This window comes from Lycorma delicatula, chromosome 7, assembly GCF_047948215.1.
Source record: "Lycorma delicatula isolate Av1 chromosome 7, ASM4794821v1, whole genome shotgun sequence".
NCBI classification, from domain to species: domain Eukaryota; kingdom Metazoa; phylum Arthropoda; class Insecta; order Hemiptera; family Fulgoridae; genus Lycorma; species Lycorma delicatula.
The window spans coordinates 81,193,581-81,213,004 of record NC_134461.1 but is presented as its reverse complement, the minus strand read 5'-3'; the positions used below and the strand labels follow the sequence as shown (position 1 = coordinate 81,213,004).

General features: G+C 28.8%; 1 protein-coding gene across 3 annotated transcripts in view; it reads left to right on the top strand.

Annotated features, from left to right (window-relative positions):
• Positions 1-4,693: 4,693 nt before the first annotated feature.
• mus81 (mus81 structure-specific endonuclease subunit) overlaps positions 4,694-19,424 on the top strand; it is a 50,679-nt gene continuing 35,948 nt past the window's right edge. The window contains exons 1-5 of one of the 3 annotated variants that reach the window (XM_075371000.1): positions 4,694-5,291; positions 8,572-8,710; positions 13,546-13,643; positions 18,179-18,308; positions 19,148-19,301. In XM_075371000.1, coding sequence (XP_075227115.1) covers positions 5,145-5,291; positions 8,572-8,710; positions 13,546-13,643; positions 18,179-18,308; positions 19,148-19,301 — 668 coding nt within the window. In that variant the 5' untranslated portion in view covers positions 4,694-5,144. Of the gene's footprint in view, positions 5,292-6,245; positions 6,371-8,571; positions 8,711-13,545; positions 13,644-18,178; positions 18,309-19,147; positions 19,302-19,424 lie in introns of those variants that run through there. The other 2 variants (XM_075371001.1, XM_075371002.1) reach the window with 2 other exon arrangements.

Sequence of the window (19,424 nt, the reverse complement as noted above, 5' to 3'; positions counted from 1 at the left end):
ACTTAACATCTGTTAAAAATAATTGCAATTGCCATTTTTAAGATCTGCTCCTAAATCAGCAATTGCAATTATTTTTTAATGTGTAATATTCTATTTCTGAGGTGAAACTTACATTTTAGTTTGAAATATCTGGAAAACATAATTTTTGCTTTTTTTTAATCAGCTATGGCCTTCCTAGACTGCTTAAACACCCCAATTTTTTGTAGACCTCTAGCGCCCACAAGGGGGCATTATCACCCACTTTGAGAACGAATGATCTACACAGTTCTAATCTCTCCAAACAAAAACTCCCAGAACCACATTACACAGGCTACACAACATTCCATTTTCACACAAAAGATTACTACAATGAAATAATTTTCTGAAGCAAATTGATACAACAAAAAATCACTGATAACCCAACTAATACACAAATTTCAAGCTAGAAAACAGATTCAGATTAACAGATATGCTGAAATATTGCACAAAATCCTAAAACCCATATTACAATTCTTCTCATAGAATTACAGATATATCAACATACATATTATTAAACAAAGGTTCACTCAAACTATCCAATAAATTTCATTTAACTATGGTATACAAACTTGACTTCAAATTGTAATTGGTTCTGCTTAGCAAAAACAGTAGGCTCTCTGTAACATCAATGATTGTATATTTGTCAGGTTAGCTATGCTGTTATTGCTACAAACTAAACTTTGCAAATTTGAATCATTTTCTATTTAGTATGCCAGTTAGTCTCATTTTATCTTCTTTTTTTTTTTAATGAAAGTGAGTTTTTTATAATGGATGAAAATATTGTTTAATATTAATGGTATTGTTTTGATTTATATTTTTGTATTTGAATTAATTATTTTGAATGTAGTATGCCAGTTTTTTTAATTTTTGATTGTTTTTACAAGTAAACCATTTTGTTCAGTGGTTGGATATGTTGTGACTATTCTGCCTTCCAAGAAAAATGTAGAAAAACAGTGTACAAATCAAATGGAACACATTGCTAATCAAATAACCTCTCCAATAATGCATTGCATCATAGCCTTATTAGACAGCCTATACAATAATATATTTAGAAAATAATTATCAGATTCAAAGTCAATGAGAAAGTAATGATTGTTCAAATCAATATGTTCATTAAACAGTTGTTAGAATCATATTATAAGTTTAAAATTGTTCTTGAAAAAATGTGACCTAGCAGATTTTCATTGCACTCTTCAACTGTCTTTCTTTGGTATTCTTCAACAAGAGAGATATAATATTTTTATTAGTTATTTGATACAAATATCAAATAAATAATTTTTATTAGTTACTTGCTCTGTAATCTATTAACTGTTTTACCTTAGTGTGATATAAGACAGAAGAGATGCTAGTAATCGATTCAAAAAGGTTTCAGTATTAAATTAGAAATGGCTGATATGCATTTAATGTGCCATCTAGCATATTGCAACAACCTTGAAGTGAGATGGCTGCATCAGGAACACTTTCCCAATCGAGTGTTACCTTCTTACACAATGTTTTCATACATTCATGGAAGGGTCAGAGACACAGGAAGCTTAAAACCTGAAAAACATGGTAAATCAGGACAACCATATTCAAAATTTACACCTGAAGAATGTGTTAGATGAAAATCTAACACATAGAGTTTAGAGTTATTAATACAACAGTTTGGAAGGTTTTGCATGAGGAGCAACTACATGCTTATCACTATTAGCTAGTACAAGATACATTGAGATTATACACAGGGTTTGGCTATTTTAATGCCTTTTCTGAAAATGTATTAATCCAAAATTTTTTGAATGATATTTTCTTTACCAATGAAGCCAAATTTACAAGATTAGTCATTCTTAACATTGTCATGTGATCAATTGAAAACCCTCATGTCATTAAAGAGAACAGTCACAAAAAATCAGTTTTCTGTAAATGTATGTGCTGATATTCTGGATGGACCACTTATTTGTTTGTATTTTTATCTGAAACCCTCAATGATGAATAATATGTTCTTGCTGGCTGATCTTTCACTTTTACTCGAAGATTTGCCACACAACAAAATGTGGTTCATGCTGGATCGGGCTTCTGCTCATTGCACATTACAAGTTATTTTTCAATATTACTAAATTATTATAATTTATTACATGATAATATTAATAAAATTATTCCAGTTGAGATTGTGTTGACTTTTTTAATTTTGCTCGGAAGGAAATGAAAACTGGTTTTTTTAATCTAAAGTGACTTACTTCAATAATTTTTGCCATAACTTTGTTATTTGGAAACGAATTTGAGTAAATAAGGTGTCACTTTCTTTCTTATAAAACGTTTAACATTTTTTGTAATAACATTTAATTAAAGTAACAGTTGCAAATATATTAATTAAAAAATTTACATGGCCACCATTTTGAAATGAATTGAGAGATCAGCTTCATTATATTTGTATAGTAAACCTTTAGATACCCTACCAGTATACGAAATTTAAGCTCATTCTTGTGAAATATATTTTTATGTTAACTCTTAACTCCCCTGACAGGGTCATTTTTGACCCCAAATGTTTTCAATTCAGAATTTTCCCGCCAAACCTTAGCACTGTCCGGTTAAATAATCTAAGTTCCCGCTAAGTAGTGCTAGTGCATGGCTTCAGTTGTGCTTTATCATTTACTTGTCTGACCCCACCAGGCTAGTAGAGTTACTCTTCTAAGTGTTGTGAAGTTTTTGTTTTTGTGTGAAAATATTGCTTTATATTAATTTATCTTGAGGTGTTTATTTTATATAACCAACAAACATGGCTAGGCAAGATACTCTTGGGCCTGATGAGATAAGAGCCATTTTGGAGGAAAGTTTTATTGGCAAAAGGAGATTTCTGACATGTCTATGGTTTCGAGGAAAGTGACCATGTCACTGCATCTAGATGACAATGCGCTTGGTTTTCTGTTGGGCGCAGCAGGAAACGGTGGCCTCAGGTTGTTTGGTATGCTGTAATGGACATATCTGGAGTTAACACTAAGATCATTTTTCATGCTGCTAATCCTGTAGTGAAAGTGACGGGTTGTGAGTTCCTTGTTTCTTTGGGAAGAAGTCTAATTGATAGCCAGCTGATAAGATGTTTGCAGATGAGCAATCTTCCCAGAGCTGAAATCTACAATCAGGAGAATCTGCAGCTCATCAGAAGAACCACAACCACCTGCCAACTCAGAACTTCCTCAGCCAAAAAGACAAGGGTGTCACCTGTGTCCTCGTAATCTAGATAAGCAGCATTCCACTTCATGCTCCAAGTGCTTCAAAGGGGTCTACAAGGATCATTGCATGCAGGGAGTTGTCTGTGAAAGCTGCAAGGATTAAAAAATGTATGTAAAATAAATGTTATTAAAAAAAAAATCCAATTTTTACCATGATGAATTCAATAAATACATCATCTGAAAACACCGTTGTACTTTCAGGGTACAAGAACCACTTATGTAGAGTATAAAAATGGAAGATATCAGAAAAAATATTGAAATAGGTTTTTGTATGGAGTTTTTAAAAATACTTGCAGAAAAATGCCTTAATTGAAGGACATATTCATATGTTGTTTTTTTTTAAAAAAAACTTAATTAAAAACTTCAAACTTGTATCAAAATGTAAACAATACTTGTAGAAAAAAAGAAATAAATGTATAACTAAAAAAAAAAGTCAATTGAGTGTTTTTTTTAACCATGAAATAATTGTGGTCAAAATTGACCCTGCCAGGGTATGACAAGTACCTAGAATTTACCAAGGCAGTTAAGAGTTAAAAATATGAAATAGTGGATGGCCGGTAAACTAAGCAGTTCCGGACAAATGTTGATAAAAAGTTTTTTCTTTCTTTCGATGTGAGGGATCATCCTCTGAATTCTTGAAATGGTTTTTATAAACACTGTGTATACTTAAAGCTTTTATGTTGGATGATAGTACTAATATTGTTAAAATTAAAACTTTTGAAATGTCTAGTCTAACCACTTATTTTAATAACTTCTAATATTTTTCACTTATTATTCATTTTATGTTCATTATTTAGGTGCAAGGATAAATTAATACATATGCAATGTCAAAATTATACAACCAAAGAAAAAAAATATGTTTACACAAAATGACTTCCTTGTACCCCTATTAAATTACATATATACATTTTTTTAAAGTGAAAAGTACATAATATTTTATTTCATTAATAACTTCTGATATTTTTTCATATTTTTTGTTGTTTTTTTTTTTTTTTTGTTATTGAATTATTATTTATCGTAATTTTTTTTTACAATCGAGTTAATAATTAATAAATCAATATATTTGAATTAAAAAAAAGGAGATGAAGTCTGATTCGAACTGATGTGCCTTCCCCTAAGATCCAAATATTTCATTAATTGAAATTTTTTGGCTATAACTCTAGAACCAGTGAAAATAAGTACCACTTGTGATATATCGTGAAAAGCTCTCAATGAGGTCTTATTACTGCAGTAAAGAAAAAGTCTAAAATCAAATTTTTTTTTATTGTGGGCTTTTTTGGACACTTTTGGTCCAGTCAATTACAGTTAAAAGGGGAGGTGCACAACTAGATGTTACAACAGTACTAAATCCAAAATTTCAACACCCTACGGCTAATCGTTTTTGAGCTATAGAGATACATACGTACGTACAGACGTCACGCCGAAACTAGTCAAAATGGATATTTCCTTTGAAATTTGAAAACCGAAATTTTTCGCGATCACAATACTTATATTACTTCGTACAAGGAAGTAAAAGTTACGTCAAGCTCTTTTTTAACTACATTAAACAATCTCATTGATCGAGTCAATCGGTAGTCCTGAGAATAACTCGTCGAAAAGTATTTCTGCCGCTCTTATTGACAACTATGTCAACTGTAAATACAAATTTGAGACATTTATTATGCTTACAATCGGGTTACTATATAGACAACATGAAATTGTTGATATGTAACATGTAAGCGAGTCGATATTTTACCTTTAATACTTTCAGTGATGATATAGAAAGATTTTAATTCTACCATTTACCGCTTAATATTTGTCAAGTTTATTAATAATGATTACAAAATATAAATCCTTTTCAAAGTGTCCCTATCGAGGCTTTGTGAGAGTTTTCTGATAAATGTAGTGTCTTAGTTAATTGGTTGTAATAATAGATTAGAAATGAGTAACGGTGAAGAAAACGGTAGATTATACCGAAAATTTGAGGTTAGGCTTAAGTGTCCCAATCCTCTTTTTGAGAAGTGGCTTAAAGAATGGGAAAAAGAAGCAACCTCAAAAAATTTGGATATTCGTCACACCTTCAAGAAGGTATTTCTCATGCTATTACTCTTTATTTATTATTGTCAATACTACATACTGTCGCTCAATTTTTTTTTTATTATAAGATGATTTTTGTATTGGTGAAAGATTGAAAGCATGAATGGGATGCAAACACAGAAGCTCCCAAACTGGAAGAGACATTACCAGACCTTCTAGAAGATTAGCCTTGTCATTCATTATAAAGGGATGATAACTACAATGCTTATAATTTTTTACTGTTTTTAGGTGATGACCAGTTATTGGAATAGGGAAGTAACTTTTCTAGATACTTTTAATAACACCCAGTGCCAAGTCCTTTAAAGTTTCTGAATGGTTTGATGCAATCAAATATCTGTTTCCCTTATGAGAAACTGATGTGAAAGTTTGTTTAGAAACTCATATGTTCTGCATGTTTTTATTATGTGGGTAATTCTGAGCAATCAGTGGGTTTACATAACTTTTTCGTGCTTTAATGTACCAAAGTAGATAAGTTAAGGTTCTGGAAAACACAATATGTAAATGTCAGAAAGCAAATTTGGAGAGCTGGTTATGGCAACCTGTTCAAATGCTCATCTATTGTATGGAGAGAGGTTAAAGTTCTGTGGAGAGAAATTAGGGTTAAGATTATAAATTTTGGAGAGAGAAATGTCCCTTACCTCTTCCCACAAAAGTCTAACGACAACTCTAACTCTAACCTTAATTTTATCTGTGATTTAACCCCAACCTCTCTTCACAGAACAGATTAGCATCTGAACAGGTCTCAATAACCCTCAAAAACTAATAGCTAATTGATTATATTACTGATAACAAGGTGCACTTTGACCTTGCACATCACTTGCTGTGATGTGCAAGGTCAATTAAAGTATGAAAGAAATTTAAGGTGATCAAATAATTGCTCAGAATTACAAACAAATGTTTTACTAAAACAATGTTAATTTGTTTGTTCTGGCCACAGGAAGCTTCTGCAAACCTTATATATTGACTAATGCTTGGTTTTTCTGACAACTGCCTGCAAAGATTGATTTTAGTTATTACAAATTTACTAGAGAAAATTTTGGAGAGCAGGAAGATTGAAGGATAAGTTATAGGTTGGTTTGTCAAATATTTTTGATAAGGAATGATGGATGAGCATTTGAATCATCCAAAAATTGCGTCCCACATTTTTAGCTGTTCTAATCTTATAGGATAAACTCTTGATGAAGTACAGGAAAATGGTGGTATAACCTTGATGTCTGATGCAGTCTGATAACTGTGTCTGTCTGATAACAATTGATTGATGTGCTCCTCTGCAATAATTGTGCCTTTGATACTTGTTTAATGTTGTAACTGTAGATTTATATCTCATCACCAAACATTTAAATACTGTTTCTTTGCTTTATTGAAAATGTGAATTTTTTGTTTGAAGGAAATAGTGATTACTTTTTTTTTAAATTATAATTTTGTTGATGTGATCATAAAGTTGATATATTTGCTTCAAGTGAATATATGGAGCTTTCTGTAAGAGTATTCTGCAGTAATTTTGAAAATTATAGACTATTACCTTCATTTTATAAATTTAAAAAAGTTGGACTGCTAGTATCAAAAAACTTAGTATTATGATTTCAGAGGAGCTGGTTAAAGTCATACCTTACTGTCAATAAAAATTAAATTGAATGTAATGTAATGTATCACAGAGAAGTGATGACAGTTCCATGTTCTTCAATGATATTCTTCGGAATCTCACCACCTCTTTTTTCAGATGATTCAATGTATGTATATCCAAAATTAATGTAATCCTAACAAGATTTAAAACTTCTGCAGTTAAAAAAAAATTCATTGTCTGATTGATTGGGATTGATTGTAATCAATAAGTTGTATTGTGCTTTTCAGATAGATTTTTAACATTGCTGATTCCTTTAATATTGTTTTCATTTTTGATAATAGTAGTATCTCTGTTTTCCTTAATATTAATTCTCAGGTGTCTTGTTTTATAATAAATGTTTATACGATCAGTATAAACATATCATACATGCTGCATATATCATATGCAACAATATCAAATTCTCCTGATCCAAGAATAATATCAAATACTTTTTTCCAATGAAATGTTTTCATAAATAATAAGTTTGTCTTCCTTATAAAATATTTTTGTACCTAAATTTTATTATCATTTGAAATATTATATTAATAATTCTTGAAAATCCTTCAAAAAATCAGAAAAAGTTTTCAGATGTATTAAGTAGGGCTTCATTATTGTTCAGGAGTCAAACATCATAGATAAAATTGATTGGTATTTTGTAAATTAAAAATTCTATCGTATTCATGTATTTTTTATTTATAAATATTTTCTAAGAAGAAAGGTAATTTATATCTAAAAAGTTACAATATTTACTTCTTATTAAAGCAACTTGCAGAACTATTTTCATGTAATTCATATTATGAAAAAAGAATCCTATTGTGATTCTCTTATCATTTTTAATTCTGTAATATTACAAGAAAAACCTAAAATTTTTTGCATTCTTCTTTGACATGTGCAATCAATTTGTACTGAAATAATTTCAGTGTATAATCTGATGTTTAATTATATATTGATATGAATATAAGAATACTTAAAAAGAGGAAAAATATTTAATTATGCAAATTTTGACTGGATTCAGTGCATCAACATTATGTTCAAATAACACTTAAAAATTTGAATTTTCTTCATCTTCAAGTTGTACAAATATTATATACTCAAATAACTTTCTTTCTAAATTGCTGTTCATTTTTTCTAATACTGATTTTTAAAAAAAAATTTATTAACATTTTACATATTTATTATGTTTATCTATTAATGACGACTTAACCACTTATTTATTTTATAATTGTGTATTTGCGATGCTGCTCTGATCAATGTTTAGCATGGTTTGCTTGATCTATCCAGGCAAAGAAATGGGCAGTTATTTTATTGTTAATGGAGTAACATGTTTATTCACTCCTGGCATGTAATGTTTAATTAAATACCAATCTGAATAAGGTAATTATTTATTTGTTGTGATTGGTGGTTGTCGAAAGAAGAGCCTAATTGCCCTTTGTGAGTTAAACAACATATTTTTTTGCTTAAGACAAACTATTTAATTTGTGTCATTATTCCTAACATCAACAGAATTGTCCAGTTAAGATTGGATTAGCATACAGTAAAATACAAAAGTGTAAATGTAAGATTTTATATTTTCCTGCCTTTTTTATCAGTTTGTGATTAATGGAAAATCATAACGCTAAATATCTGGTTTATTTTAATATATTTATTATTCTTTTTTTTTAATTTCAGGCTCTTTTGTCATTGCGAAAATTCCCACTTACTATGAAAAGTGGAAGAGATTGTATGATATTAGAAAATTTTGGTCCACAGCTCTGTTTAAAATTGGACCAGAAGTTGACTGAGTTTCGAAATCAGTACCCTGATGCAGGTAATTTAATGTGTACTTGTAAATTCTATGATAAAATTTTATTCAGGAGATTAATTTCTTCCTATGTTAGAGAGAAATCCATATTTCTAATTTTCATATATGAAATGCAATATCTGACCATTTTTTAAACTTAAAAGACAAATAACTGATTTCCATGAAATATTTAACCATAAAAAGAGGATTGATTTGTTTGGGAACATTAGACTGATCATGCTCTCACAAAATCAGCCTGTGTACTGAGTAAGGTAATGAAGTGAATAGCACAGATATTAAAATATTGCTTTTATACGATTTTAATATTGATATGCTATAATAAATGAAAAGTTGAATAGGAATTAATTTATATAACAAAAAATTAAATTTCAGATAACTATTTGACATTGGTTTTAAATTGCTTAGCTTACTAATGTAAATAAAGCTAAAGAATCTCTCACTTTATATCTGATCATAAAACATTATAATCCAAGATTGTCTATGATGCTTCCTACTAGTGTCAGTACCTGGAATAAATGTAAGAAATGATAGAAAAATAATGAGACCATCTTTTCTTTATAAAACATACATTTACCAGTACCCCTACATATAATTATCTTCATTAGTTTCCTTGAGAAGATTCTAGCCATTGGAGTTGTTTTTTTTTCTGTCTTCGTAGCAGTGCTGGAAGATCTTAAATGAGATTGCGTTAAGTTGGTTTATCATGGCTTTTAGGATGTTGACAATAGTTTAAAAATGATAACCTTTTTGGTGGATTTTTCAAAAATAAAAATCTCAAAGACAAGGAGGGTAGGATACTGTGAAATTACTGCAATGCCCTTTTTGGTAAAATATTCTGTGATAAAGAGAAATATATGAGAAGGGATGTTATTCTTGTGGAGTATCTAATTAATTGTTTGCATTGCTTGGCCACATAAAAAGGCTCTTTTGCTTATATTATGATAATTATCTTGATTAAAGTTTGACCTTCAAATGCAAATTCCTTATGAGTACGCGCTTGATTCTCAAAGAAAAATAACAGTGATTTTGCTACAAAACTTGCAGTGTTTTATGTATAACTTTCAGTATGTGTTTAAATACATACTGAATTACTGTGTTAAATCTGTAATTTAACATGAACCCTGACAGACAATCATTATAATATGATTCTTTAAGACAAAGTCTTTCTGTTGTGAAAATATATTACCAACTCCAACAGTCTATTTATAAAATGTAATATATTTTTGGGTCTAAAATGACATGCCTCTTTACTCATTTTTACTTTCGGCCTTATACAGGTTGGTCTTAGATCAGTCATACTTCACCAGTAACTAGATTTTGAAGATTTATTCACTTTGTCAGTTCACTTTCATTTAATTTCTTAAAATTACTGAGTTTATTACTGGTTTATTATATTATCTATACATGAAGTATTTTCAATAACTTGCACAGCCTTTTCAATATATACAATTTTTATGCTTGTTCTTTAGTTTCAGTAACATCCTCACCATTAATTTCTATAATATTAGTTAATAAGTTGTTTTGAACACTTAATTGTTTTTATCTTTTACATTATTAGAAATATCTCTTCCACATCTCCATAATTTTTCCTCATTATATCTCTTTTTTTTTGTTTTAAAATGGATGCTATTTTATTTATCTGAGTTTTATAATAGATCATGTTTATCATTAATAAATTTTATGTGTGTATCAGTTTGTTATTAAAGCTGTTTTCAAGATGTAATTAAATCTTAATAATTTTTTCTCTGCTTACTTTAATTATTTTTGTTTTATTACCCTGAATACTTAATGATTCAAGGTAGCTATATTTTCACTATAATCTGTACATATATTTTACGTACTGTACTGTACTTTATGTACTGTATCGTAATCTGTACATATTTTCACTAATATTATTGATATCATTCATGTCTTTATTCACTTGCTTTACTATAATTTATAATACATTTCTTAAGTAGTTTCTTATTTAATTATTTAAATCTTTTTATATAAATTTTTAATTTTATTATTTTCAATCCACAATATCATGTATGCCTATTAACTTTTCCTTCTAATTTAAATTTGTAAAACAAAAACAATTCAGGTAGTACTGTTTAGTTAATTAAGTTGGTTCAGTTATTTTTTTACGGCAAATCATTTCCATGAAGACAGAAAGTGTTTTTTAAAGTATATTAACTGATAATATGTTTGTATTAAAATTTTCAAGAACTATTATATTTTTTGAATACTTATATTTACTTTGAGAATATCTTGTATTTTACTAATAAATTCATGTGTACTATAGTTAGGTGATCTGTGTATTACACCAAGAATTTTGCTACAACCATCTTCAAAGATAGAAAAATTTGTGAACCACAAACAAAACTGTACTGTTGTAAAGTTTATATTTAATTTCATTTTGAATATATTTAATTACTTCTCTAATATGGTTACTAGATAGTCCTACTTTATTGAGTAGTAACAACTCTGGAACATCCCATATTCTTCCAACTTGGTACCAGCTGATTTCTACTTGCTTCGATTTTCCTTGCTTGAAAAATGCTATGAAGAAGAGATAAAAGAACACTGATGCAATGAAGCAGCTTTGGACGATATCTAAAAATGAGTTCCAGGAATGTTTCCAACAACTTGATAGAAAGTAAAAATGTGTAGATGCCCAAGGAAACTAAACTTTAAAGGAAGTCTACTCTAAAACCTTTTCATGTAAGGAGTTTTTGAAAAATAACTGATTCTGGGAACTTTTTGAATCTACTTTGTACTCAAAATGCTTAATCAAAGTAGCAACTTTGTAAGCAACAATGTTTTTTTAATTTGACCAAAATTTAAAAAAAAATCTAATTTTGGTGAGTTGACCTCTTCTATGGACAACAAAAATTAATAAATATGTATTTTTTGTTTGTTTGGGTTTAATAATTTGTTTATATTAAACTTAACTTTAAAGGATTTTTATTTTTGTAAAAATAAAACGTTTATTTTAAAACAAAGAGATCATTATTTGTTATTCAAAGTTTTGTCTATTGTTAGCTACAACTTTTTCCCACCTTTCTGGTAAAAGACAGATTCCTTGTTGGAAGAATAACTTGTTTTTTGATGCTGTCTATCCACCATGAGCCATATTTGATATCTTCAAAAGAACCTAAATGCTTGTCAGACAAGTGATTCTACATGAATCAGGTAAGTGGAAGTCAGAAGGAGCAACATCTAGGTGAATTCGGTGGGTGGGGTAGAAATCCCATCCAAGCAGCTCTAACATTTCCTTGACCAGTTTAGTGACATTTGACCGAGCGTTGAAATGTTGAAAAATCACTTTGTCATGGCTTTTGGTGTTTTCTGGTTATTTCTCTTTTAATTCTCATTTTAACTGCATGTTGTTGTCCCCTTTTTGTTGTTAGTCCCCACTAATGGTTTCACTAAATTTAGCATCACATAATAGAACATACCTTTGTGATTTGACCAAATACAGAGCAATAACTTTGAACGATGGATATTCGGCTTTGCTACTGATGTTGATGGTTCGCCAGGCTTGCGCAATGATTTTTTGCGCTTGGGATTATCGTAATGCATCCATTTTTCATCACCAGTGATGATGTGATGCAAAAAACATTTCTTTTACTTTTAAATCTGCAATTCACAAGTGAGAAAACTCCTTTTGATGTCCTTCAGCTTCAATTCATATGGCATCAAATTTCTTTGTTTTTGAACTGTTCCCATCAACTTCAAATGTTTACAGATGGCCATTTTGTTCATATTTAATGCATCTGCCAATTCTTTAGGTGTTTGACATTAATTTTCACCCAGCAATGCCTCCATTTCTTCATCTTCAAACTTTTACAGTTGTGCAGGATGCTCCTTGCCTTCCAACTGAAAATTCCCTCTTTTGAATTGTCTAAACCACTATGTACTACTCACAAGTTGAAATCAATGGAGCATAATAGCCGTAAGCTTTGGACAGCAAACAAAGACTTCCAGCTCCCGATTACTTCAAATGGAAACAAGAAAGTAACACATCCTGCAAATTGCGTTTTGTTGACACAAAACTCGATAGAGTCGGTGCACTTAAAAAAATATGTTGTTTACTCTTTGACCAAATGACGCATACTGATTCTTAAAGTTTTTTTTTTATGCAGTTGGTTTTGGCATGAACAAAAACAATCAGGTGCTAATTAATCTCTTGTGAAAATTTAGTACCAAATATTTTTTTGCAAGTATAATATTTAGCATTTACTTGAAGTAGATGATGGTAGTACAAGACTATTTAGAGATGAACTGCATACTCTGTTTATTCACATCGATGTAAAAATTATTAGGGTATATAATGCTCAACAGTAAGTTGTGTTGAGATGTTGGCTGTCTGTCGTGAGCAGTGTTTTTAATCGAGCTCAATGACAAAAGGACATCAGTGGTAAGAACATTCAACTCATCCAATTAAATGTAGAGTGTTGCTTGAAGCAGAACTGATGGTAAACTCTTTTGCGAATTAAGACCTTGTGATGTTTTTTCTGCATTTACTCTGTCAGTTTTTGAGAAGATGGAAAAATAACTTTATGGCTTTTCATTTGAAACACTTTACTACTGAAAAATCAGTTCTGCTTCTTGTTAGTTTTAAAGGTAAACTCAATAAGGCTGTTCAAAAATGAAAAACACATCTCACATATAAATTTAATTTTTAAGATGCATTTCAGTGCTGTTATCTTTTGAAGAAATGTACTTTTCATACGAGTTATTAGATGTTCCCAAAAAAGTTTTTTAAAGAAATTTACTTGTAAAAATAAGTTTTAATCATATCAATCTTTCAATTTTTAGAAAAACTTTGTTTAATTTTTTAAAAAACTGTTTTACAGAAATTTTAAGGCCACCAAAATCTTCTAATATTATTGTCAAAATTAAAAATAAGAAAACTCAAACAAAAAAATTTCAGCCACCAAAAAGTAATGATGAAGTAAGTATGTAGACTATTAAAATTTTGAATATTTATACATTTTTTTGAATTACATTTACTAATATTAGTGAATATTAATATTTCACTAGGCATAGTCAGTCAGTCAGATGAAATACTTCATCTGTGGAAGTATTTTCATCATAACATTGGCATGTTGGGAGGTGAGTTGATAAAATAGATACCTGTAAAAGATGCAGACAAACAATACATTAAGCCCTTTTTCTGTCCAGTAGTGGGTATTGTATGGATGGATCAGTATTCCTTCACTGAACATGTGCATGACGTTTTTTTACATATTACTTTATAACCTTTTTTGTATTTACTTATTGCATGAAAATCTATGTAGGATGATCTTTTTTGTATTTAAAACTGGATTGCACTTCAGATTTCATGTTTGGTATAAACAGATAGAAAATTGAGATTTTATAAATATTTAAGAAGTAATTTGTCACAGATAGGATTAATTTTTAATTTTCTTTTTATTTTCACCCCTAAATATAAATTTTGGGGCAGTTCAAAAATTTTAAAAATAAACTTCCCATTAATAGCGTATAGCAACAGATTTACTGAAGAAAATCAGAAGTTGTTGCTTTACAATCCCTTTACAATTATCCCTTTAAATTCAGAAGAAGCCTGCCCGTCTGTTCTCTTTATAAACTGACAACCAATCAAATGTCAACAAGCCTAATTTAATTTCTTTAGTTCTTAATTTTATTCTCCTTTCCTTTACTGTCTCTATATTTTTTACAACAAAATATATATCAAATTAAAAATTAAAAAAATAGTTTTGTATTACTTAACCACAGTTGGTCTACACCTTTGATTTCTATTTTGCCTATCTCATTGAGTCCATTAGTGCCTGTGCCTTTCATCTGAAAGGTTTTGGGCTTGAATTTTTGTCAAATTTTATACATTACAAGGTTGATAATGTTTTCATTTATTGGAAAAAGTATAATAATTGGGTGTGAGCATGTAGTTAGCTATTACTTTTAAAACATAGGTAATATATATATATATATATATATATATATATATGTAGTTAATTTTTTCCTTTCATTTTTTTCATGATTTATGAGTTTTTTTATTTTTGTGTAATTTTAGGTTAAATAAATAGTTTTAACAAATTCTATCTAGTGGCAGAATATATTAACTAATTAAAATTAATTTGTAAATTGTATAATTTACGTTATGAAATAATTGGTTTAAATTAATATGAAAACTTCCAAATGAAATAGAAGATCTCTGAGAACAAATAATTCAAAAGATCATTGAAGCTACTTAATTAATCATCATTAACAGACAGTTATATTATTCAGATTATTTTCTTCATTTAAAGTGGGTTGTTTATACATTAGATTTTACTGAATTCCATTTGCTTATCTGTCCATCCATGAATGAATCTACTATGTCTGCTGAAGTAATTAATAAATAATGATCTCTTTTGTGGGTAAAAAAAATGAAAAAAAATTTAAAGTGTACCATCGGTCAACCAAATTTTGGGATTTGATCTCCAGGTTCAGGACAGAATCATTACCAAGTTTTGTGATGCTGCAAGTTCCTCTAACCTAAAATCTTCTTGGTTTACATGGGAAAAATGAAATGAGTTATTTAAACTCTTTTCAGAAAACATTCTATCTTCATGGAAAACTAAAAAAAAACTTATTAACTCTAGCAAAAAGAGATTTTCGTAGCAAAAAATAAGTGATTTTCTTTAGGTCTTCTGGAACACAAAACTATTCGGTTCCTAGTTGTGATTTGTGATGAAAAAATCATGATGTCATTGTTTCACACCAATTTCAATCCACTCTTTCAGTTCATGTAGACCCTCTTCAGAAATCCAGTTAAATAGCATAGCTTATTATGCTTTCTTAATTACTTTTTATTAAAACATGTACTTTCAGGGATAAGTAGAATCTCGGTGTATGAAAGAGGGGTTGGGATTCCTTTTCCAGGCTCTTTGACCTGTTTACAGTTGGCAAAAAATTTTAAACTATTAATGTAACTAATATGTAAACTAACTAATATGTAAAACTATTAATGTATTTTGACTCATTATTTAAAAAAAATACTTACGTCTCCCCAAAGCTAGTGAAAGACTCAGTTGTGTCAAACATCAGCCTTTTTCATTCAGTAAAATCTGAATATTGCTTATCTAAACAAAACATTTAAAAAAAATTTTTTATCTTATTTACATTCGTCTTGAAGAGTAGAAAAACCTTATAGTAGGAAAGTTATCAAAACATAAAATGTATAAATATTTATAAGTAAACAACATTGTACATCAGTTAAGAAAAAAAAACTAGCAATGAATTGTATAACTTGACCGTAGCATAAAATAATCACAGCTGGGCAAGTTATTTGTATCTTTATGATAAAATAACTACTGTATATTGAAAAACAATTACCAAAATTATGAATATTTTTTCTGCATTTTTATGTAAAAATATTTATTTCTAATTTTATGATAAATAAATATATAAATAAAAAAAACTGTTTATTTATATTCTTGTGGAGGACTTAATGAATGATAAGACTATTGTTTTTGTGTTCTTGAAAAATGAAAACATGTTCTTAATTTTGGGGGCTCCCTTACTCAAGGGGAAGCATTTTGGCAAATTAATTTTAAGAAAATAATCCCTAAGTAGTGATAATAAATTTAAAAAGAGAATTTTTTAAAAATTGTCTAAAAAGTTCAAAGCTATTGCTGTAATTCTGAATAAACAAAGTTGTAAATTTCCAAGAATGGAGTGAGAAGTTTTGGCTATTTTTTTTCAAGACCCACTAAAGAATAAGGGCTATAAAAAAATTAAGATTTTTACTTTTTAAGTGCAGTGGGTGACTTGCAAGATGGATTTAAATTTTAAAAAAATTGTTTTTTTGGGGTAAGGAGTGAATGTTTAATAAACATTTTGGTAATTTATGAACTTGATAAAAAACTTCAACTATTAAAGTTAATTTGAAATTTTATTTTGGCCAAAACACCTTCACTCCTTTTTTCCAATCTTTGCAAAAAATTAATACTTTCTTTCCCCCCAAAGATGGAACCTGTCTACCAAGTTTGAAGAAAATTGGTTGGCAGGGTCCAGATTGTAAGACCAAATACAGGTCAACATACATGTGAACAAATGTTCATCTGACAAAAATAAATTTCTTGGATTTGGGGGAGCATTGAAATAAAAAAAAATTATTTTAGCAACATATATTGCTATAGTTGGGAAACTGCATCATAACAGATCATTTTTACAACAGTAGTGCATATTTTGAACATATTTAACAGTATCAATTTTTAGTATATTTAAATATTACATAGAGAAAAAAAAACATTATTACATTTCTTTTAATAACTCTCGCTGATTAGTAGTGCTTATCTACAAGAAAATATTTGTAATGCATTCTTAAAATTAAAAAAAAAAAATGTCAACCTTATTACATGCTGGAAATGTATTATACAGTTGTAATCCTGCATAACCTGGCATGTGGAAGAGTGGATGTCTTATAATCTCAAAAAGAAAGGTTTTTTATGACTAATATTAAAAGTATTTAGTTTTTCATGATAGATATTTTTTGGCTCTCTAGATTATCCCTAGAAGTGATTCTGTATTTCATCAATGTGCATTTATAAGCAAAATATATCATCAGAATTGTCTAGAAAGTTATTTGGGGAAATGTCAGCATGACAAAATACAATTTGTTTATTAATAATAGGTGTTTTACAGAAGCTTTTCATATTAAATATTTGCCAATTACAAGCCCTAAGAAAGTTACAGATATTGAGAAATTCAGTTTACTCTTGAATGAAAAGCTTGTAGTGGCTATAATAGTTTTATGGTTTAAATGAAATTTAATTCTTTGCAATTTGATGAAATTAATTCATTGGCCTTAAACAAATTTTTCATTATTTCATTTTTGGTATTTATATTTAAAATTTACTATTATGTATTCTTTTGCAAACAGTATTTTGTTTTTCACAGTGCCAATAAATGGCTTCAATAATATATTAAGCTCTTCAGATCCTTTTCCCTCAGGCCCAGTTGAATTAACAAAAATTTAATGCTGTGACATAAACATACAGTTCTTAAAAGTTATTTACCTTTAGGGACAAGTAAAACCTGTTATATTGAAATTAAACAATTATTGAATTTTAAAATGATGTTATTTTTATTATAGCAAAAGTGTTTTTGATTGTCAGAATGCAATTTGCAAAAATTTCTAGTAAGACAAAATTAAAAACTTTTGTTTGAAATTATTATTTTTTTAATTTTGGCTTAGGGTTTCTGTCTTGGACATAATAAAAGTTATTTAGAATTATATTTTGAGTTTATCCAGTATTTTACTACTTTAAAAAAGTAGTTTTAGTAATATATAATGTAAATTAGTATGTCCTCTTTTATGAGGAGGAAGTATAAGTATAACAACCACCATCTGGTAGTAGTTGCTGCAGCTAGTTATATTTTTTTATAAAGTATTTTTTGTATTATAAAAATATAAAAAGATTTAAAAAAGTTTAGTAAATTATAAAATTAATTTTGTTACAGAACCTTTCACAAACTGAAACGCAATGTACAAAAAGAAGAAAGAAAATTGTCTATATACCTGATAAAGGAACTGGTGGATATGCACTTCTTCTGACGCTTCATAAACATAACATTATTTTAGGAAAGCATGGTAGGTTTTTGTGTTTTATTTCATTTTGGGTGAAGTTTTTGAAATGCGAGTATGGATTTTCTAATATATGCAATAGACCTGTTTGATTGCATTGAAAAAGAATCGAACATCAAAACTCTTCCACATAATTAGACTCTTGTTTTGTTAAAGTCCACTTTTATTTCATTATAGAGCTTCTCGGTCATAACAGTTGCAGTCATTGTAGATGGTTTTTTTTAGTCCTATAACATTTTGTAGTATTATACATTTAACTCTTGTATTACTTAGTTGCATTGGTGGTGGTGATGGTGGCAGCTGTGATAAAGGTGTTTTTTGAGTAGTGATAAAAATGTGAATTTAAAATGATTTTACTGTACAAGCTCAAATCTTAGGTTGTGAATTGGAAGAATGGAAAAAAATATTCTTGTAGTTTTTTGACTCGTGTAATATTATTAGATTTTATTTAACAATTTTTTATTGTATAAGGGGTGTTACTGTTACCAGTGGTGTTTAATTTTCTTTTCTTGCTTTTCCATTTTACTGAGGTATTTACATACCTCAGTATATGATGTATACATTATACATTGCTCGTATGAAGTCTATGATAAACCATATAACTCTCTCAAGTTATTTGTAGCTTTTGTAACTGCTAGGTTAATCACATGACATTTTCAAATGAGTGTATTCGCATGCATGTGTTCATATGAATTTGTGTGAAAGTATAATGTGTTATGAAGTAATATGATATATTTTTAAAAAAATATTGTTTGAATAATAGTTCATGTTACCCACATTAGTATTTATTTAGCATTTGCTTCTTTCTGGTTATGATTTTCATTTGTGACTTATTTTTATTTTAGATGGAATGGAAAAAAAGGAATTGATGATGAAAGCACAAGAATTATGTCATTCATCTTTTACTCACCCTCTTCCTGGTTTACATTATACAGCTTGGGCCGCTATGGGTATATTATGTAGAAAGTCACTTGTTACTAAAGTTGGCAATCCACCTAGGTATATTTACTTTTTTTACTATAAACATTTATTTATAATTTCAACCTTTTTTAAAGACTTTTCTGCTCTAGCAGGCAAATATTAACAATTTAATTACTATAAAAGAGTTTGCACAGTAATCTA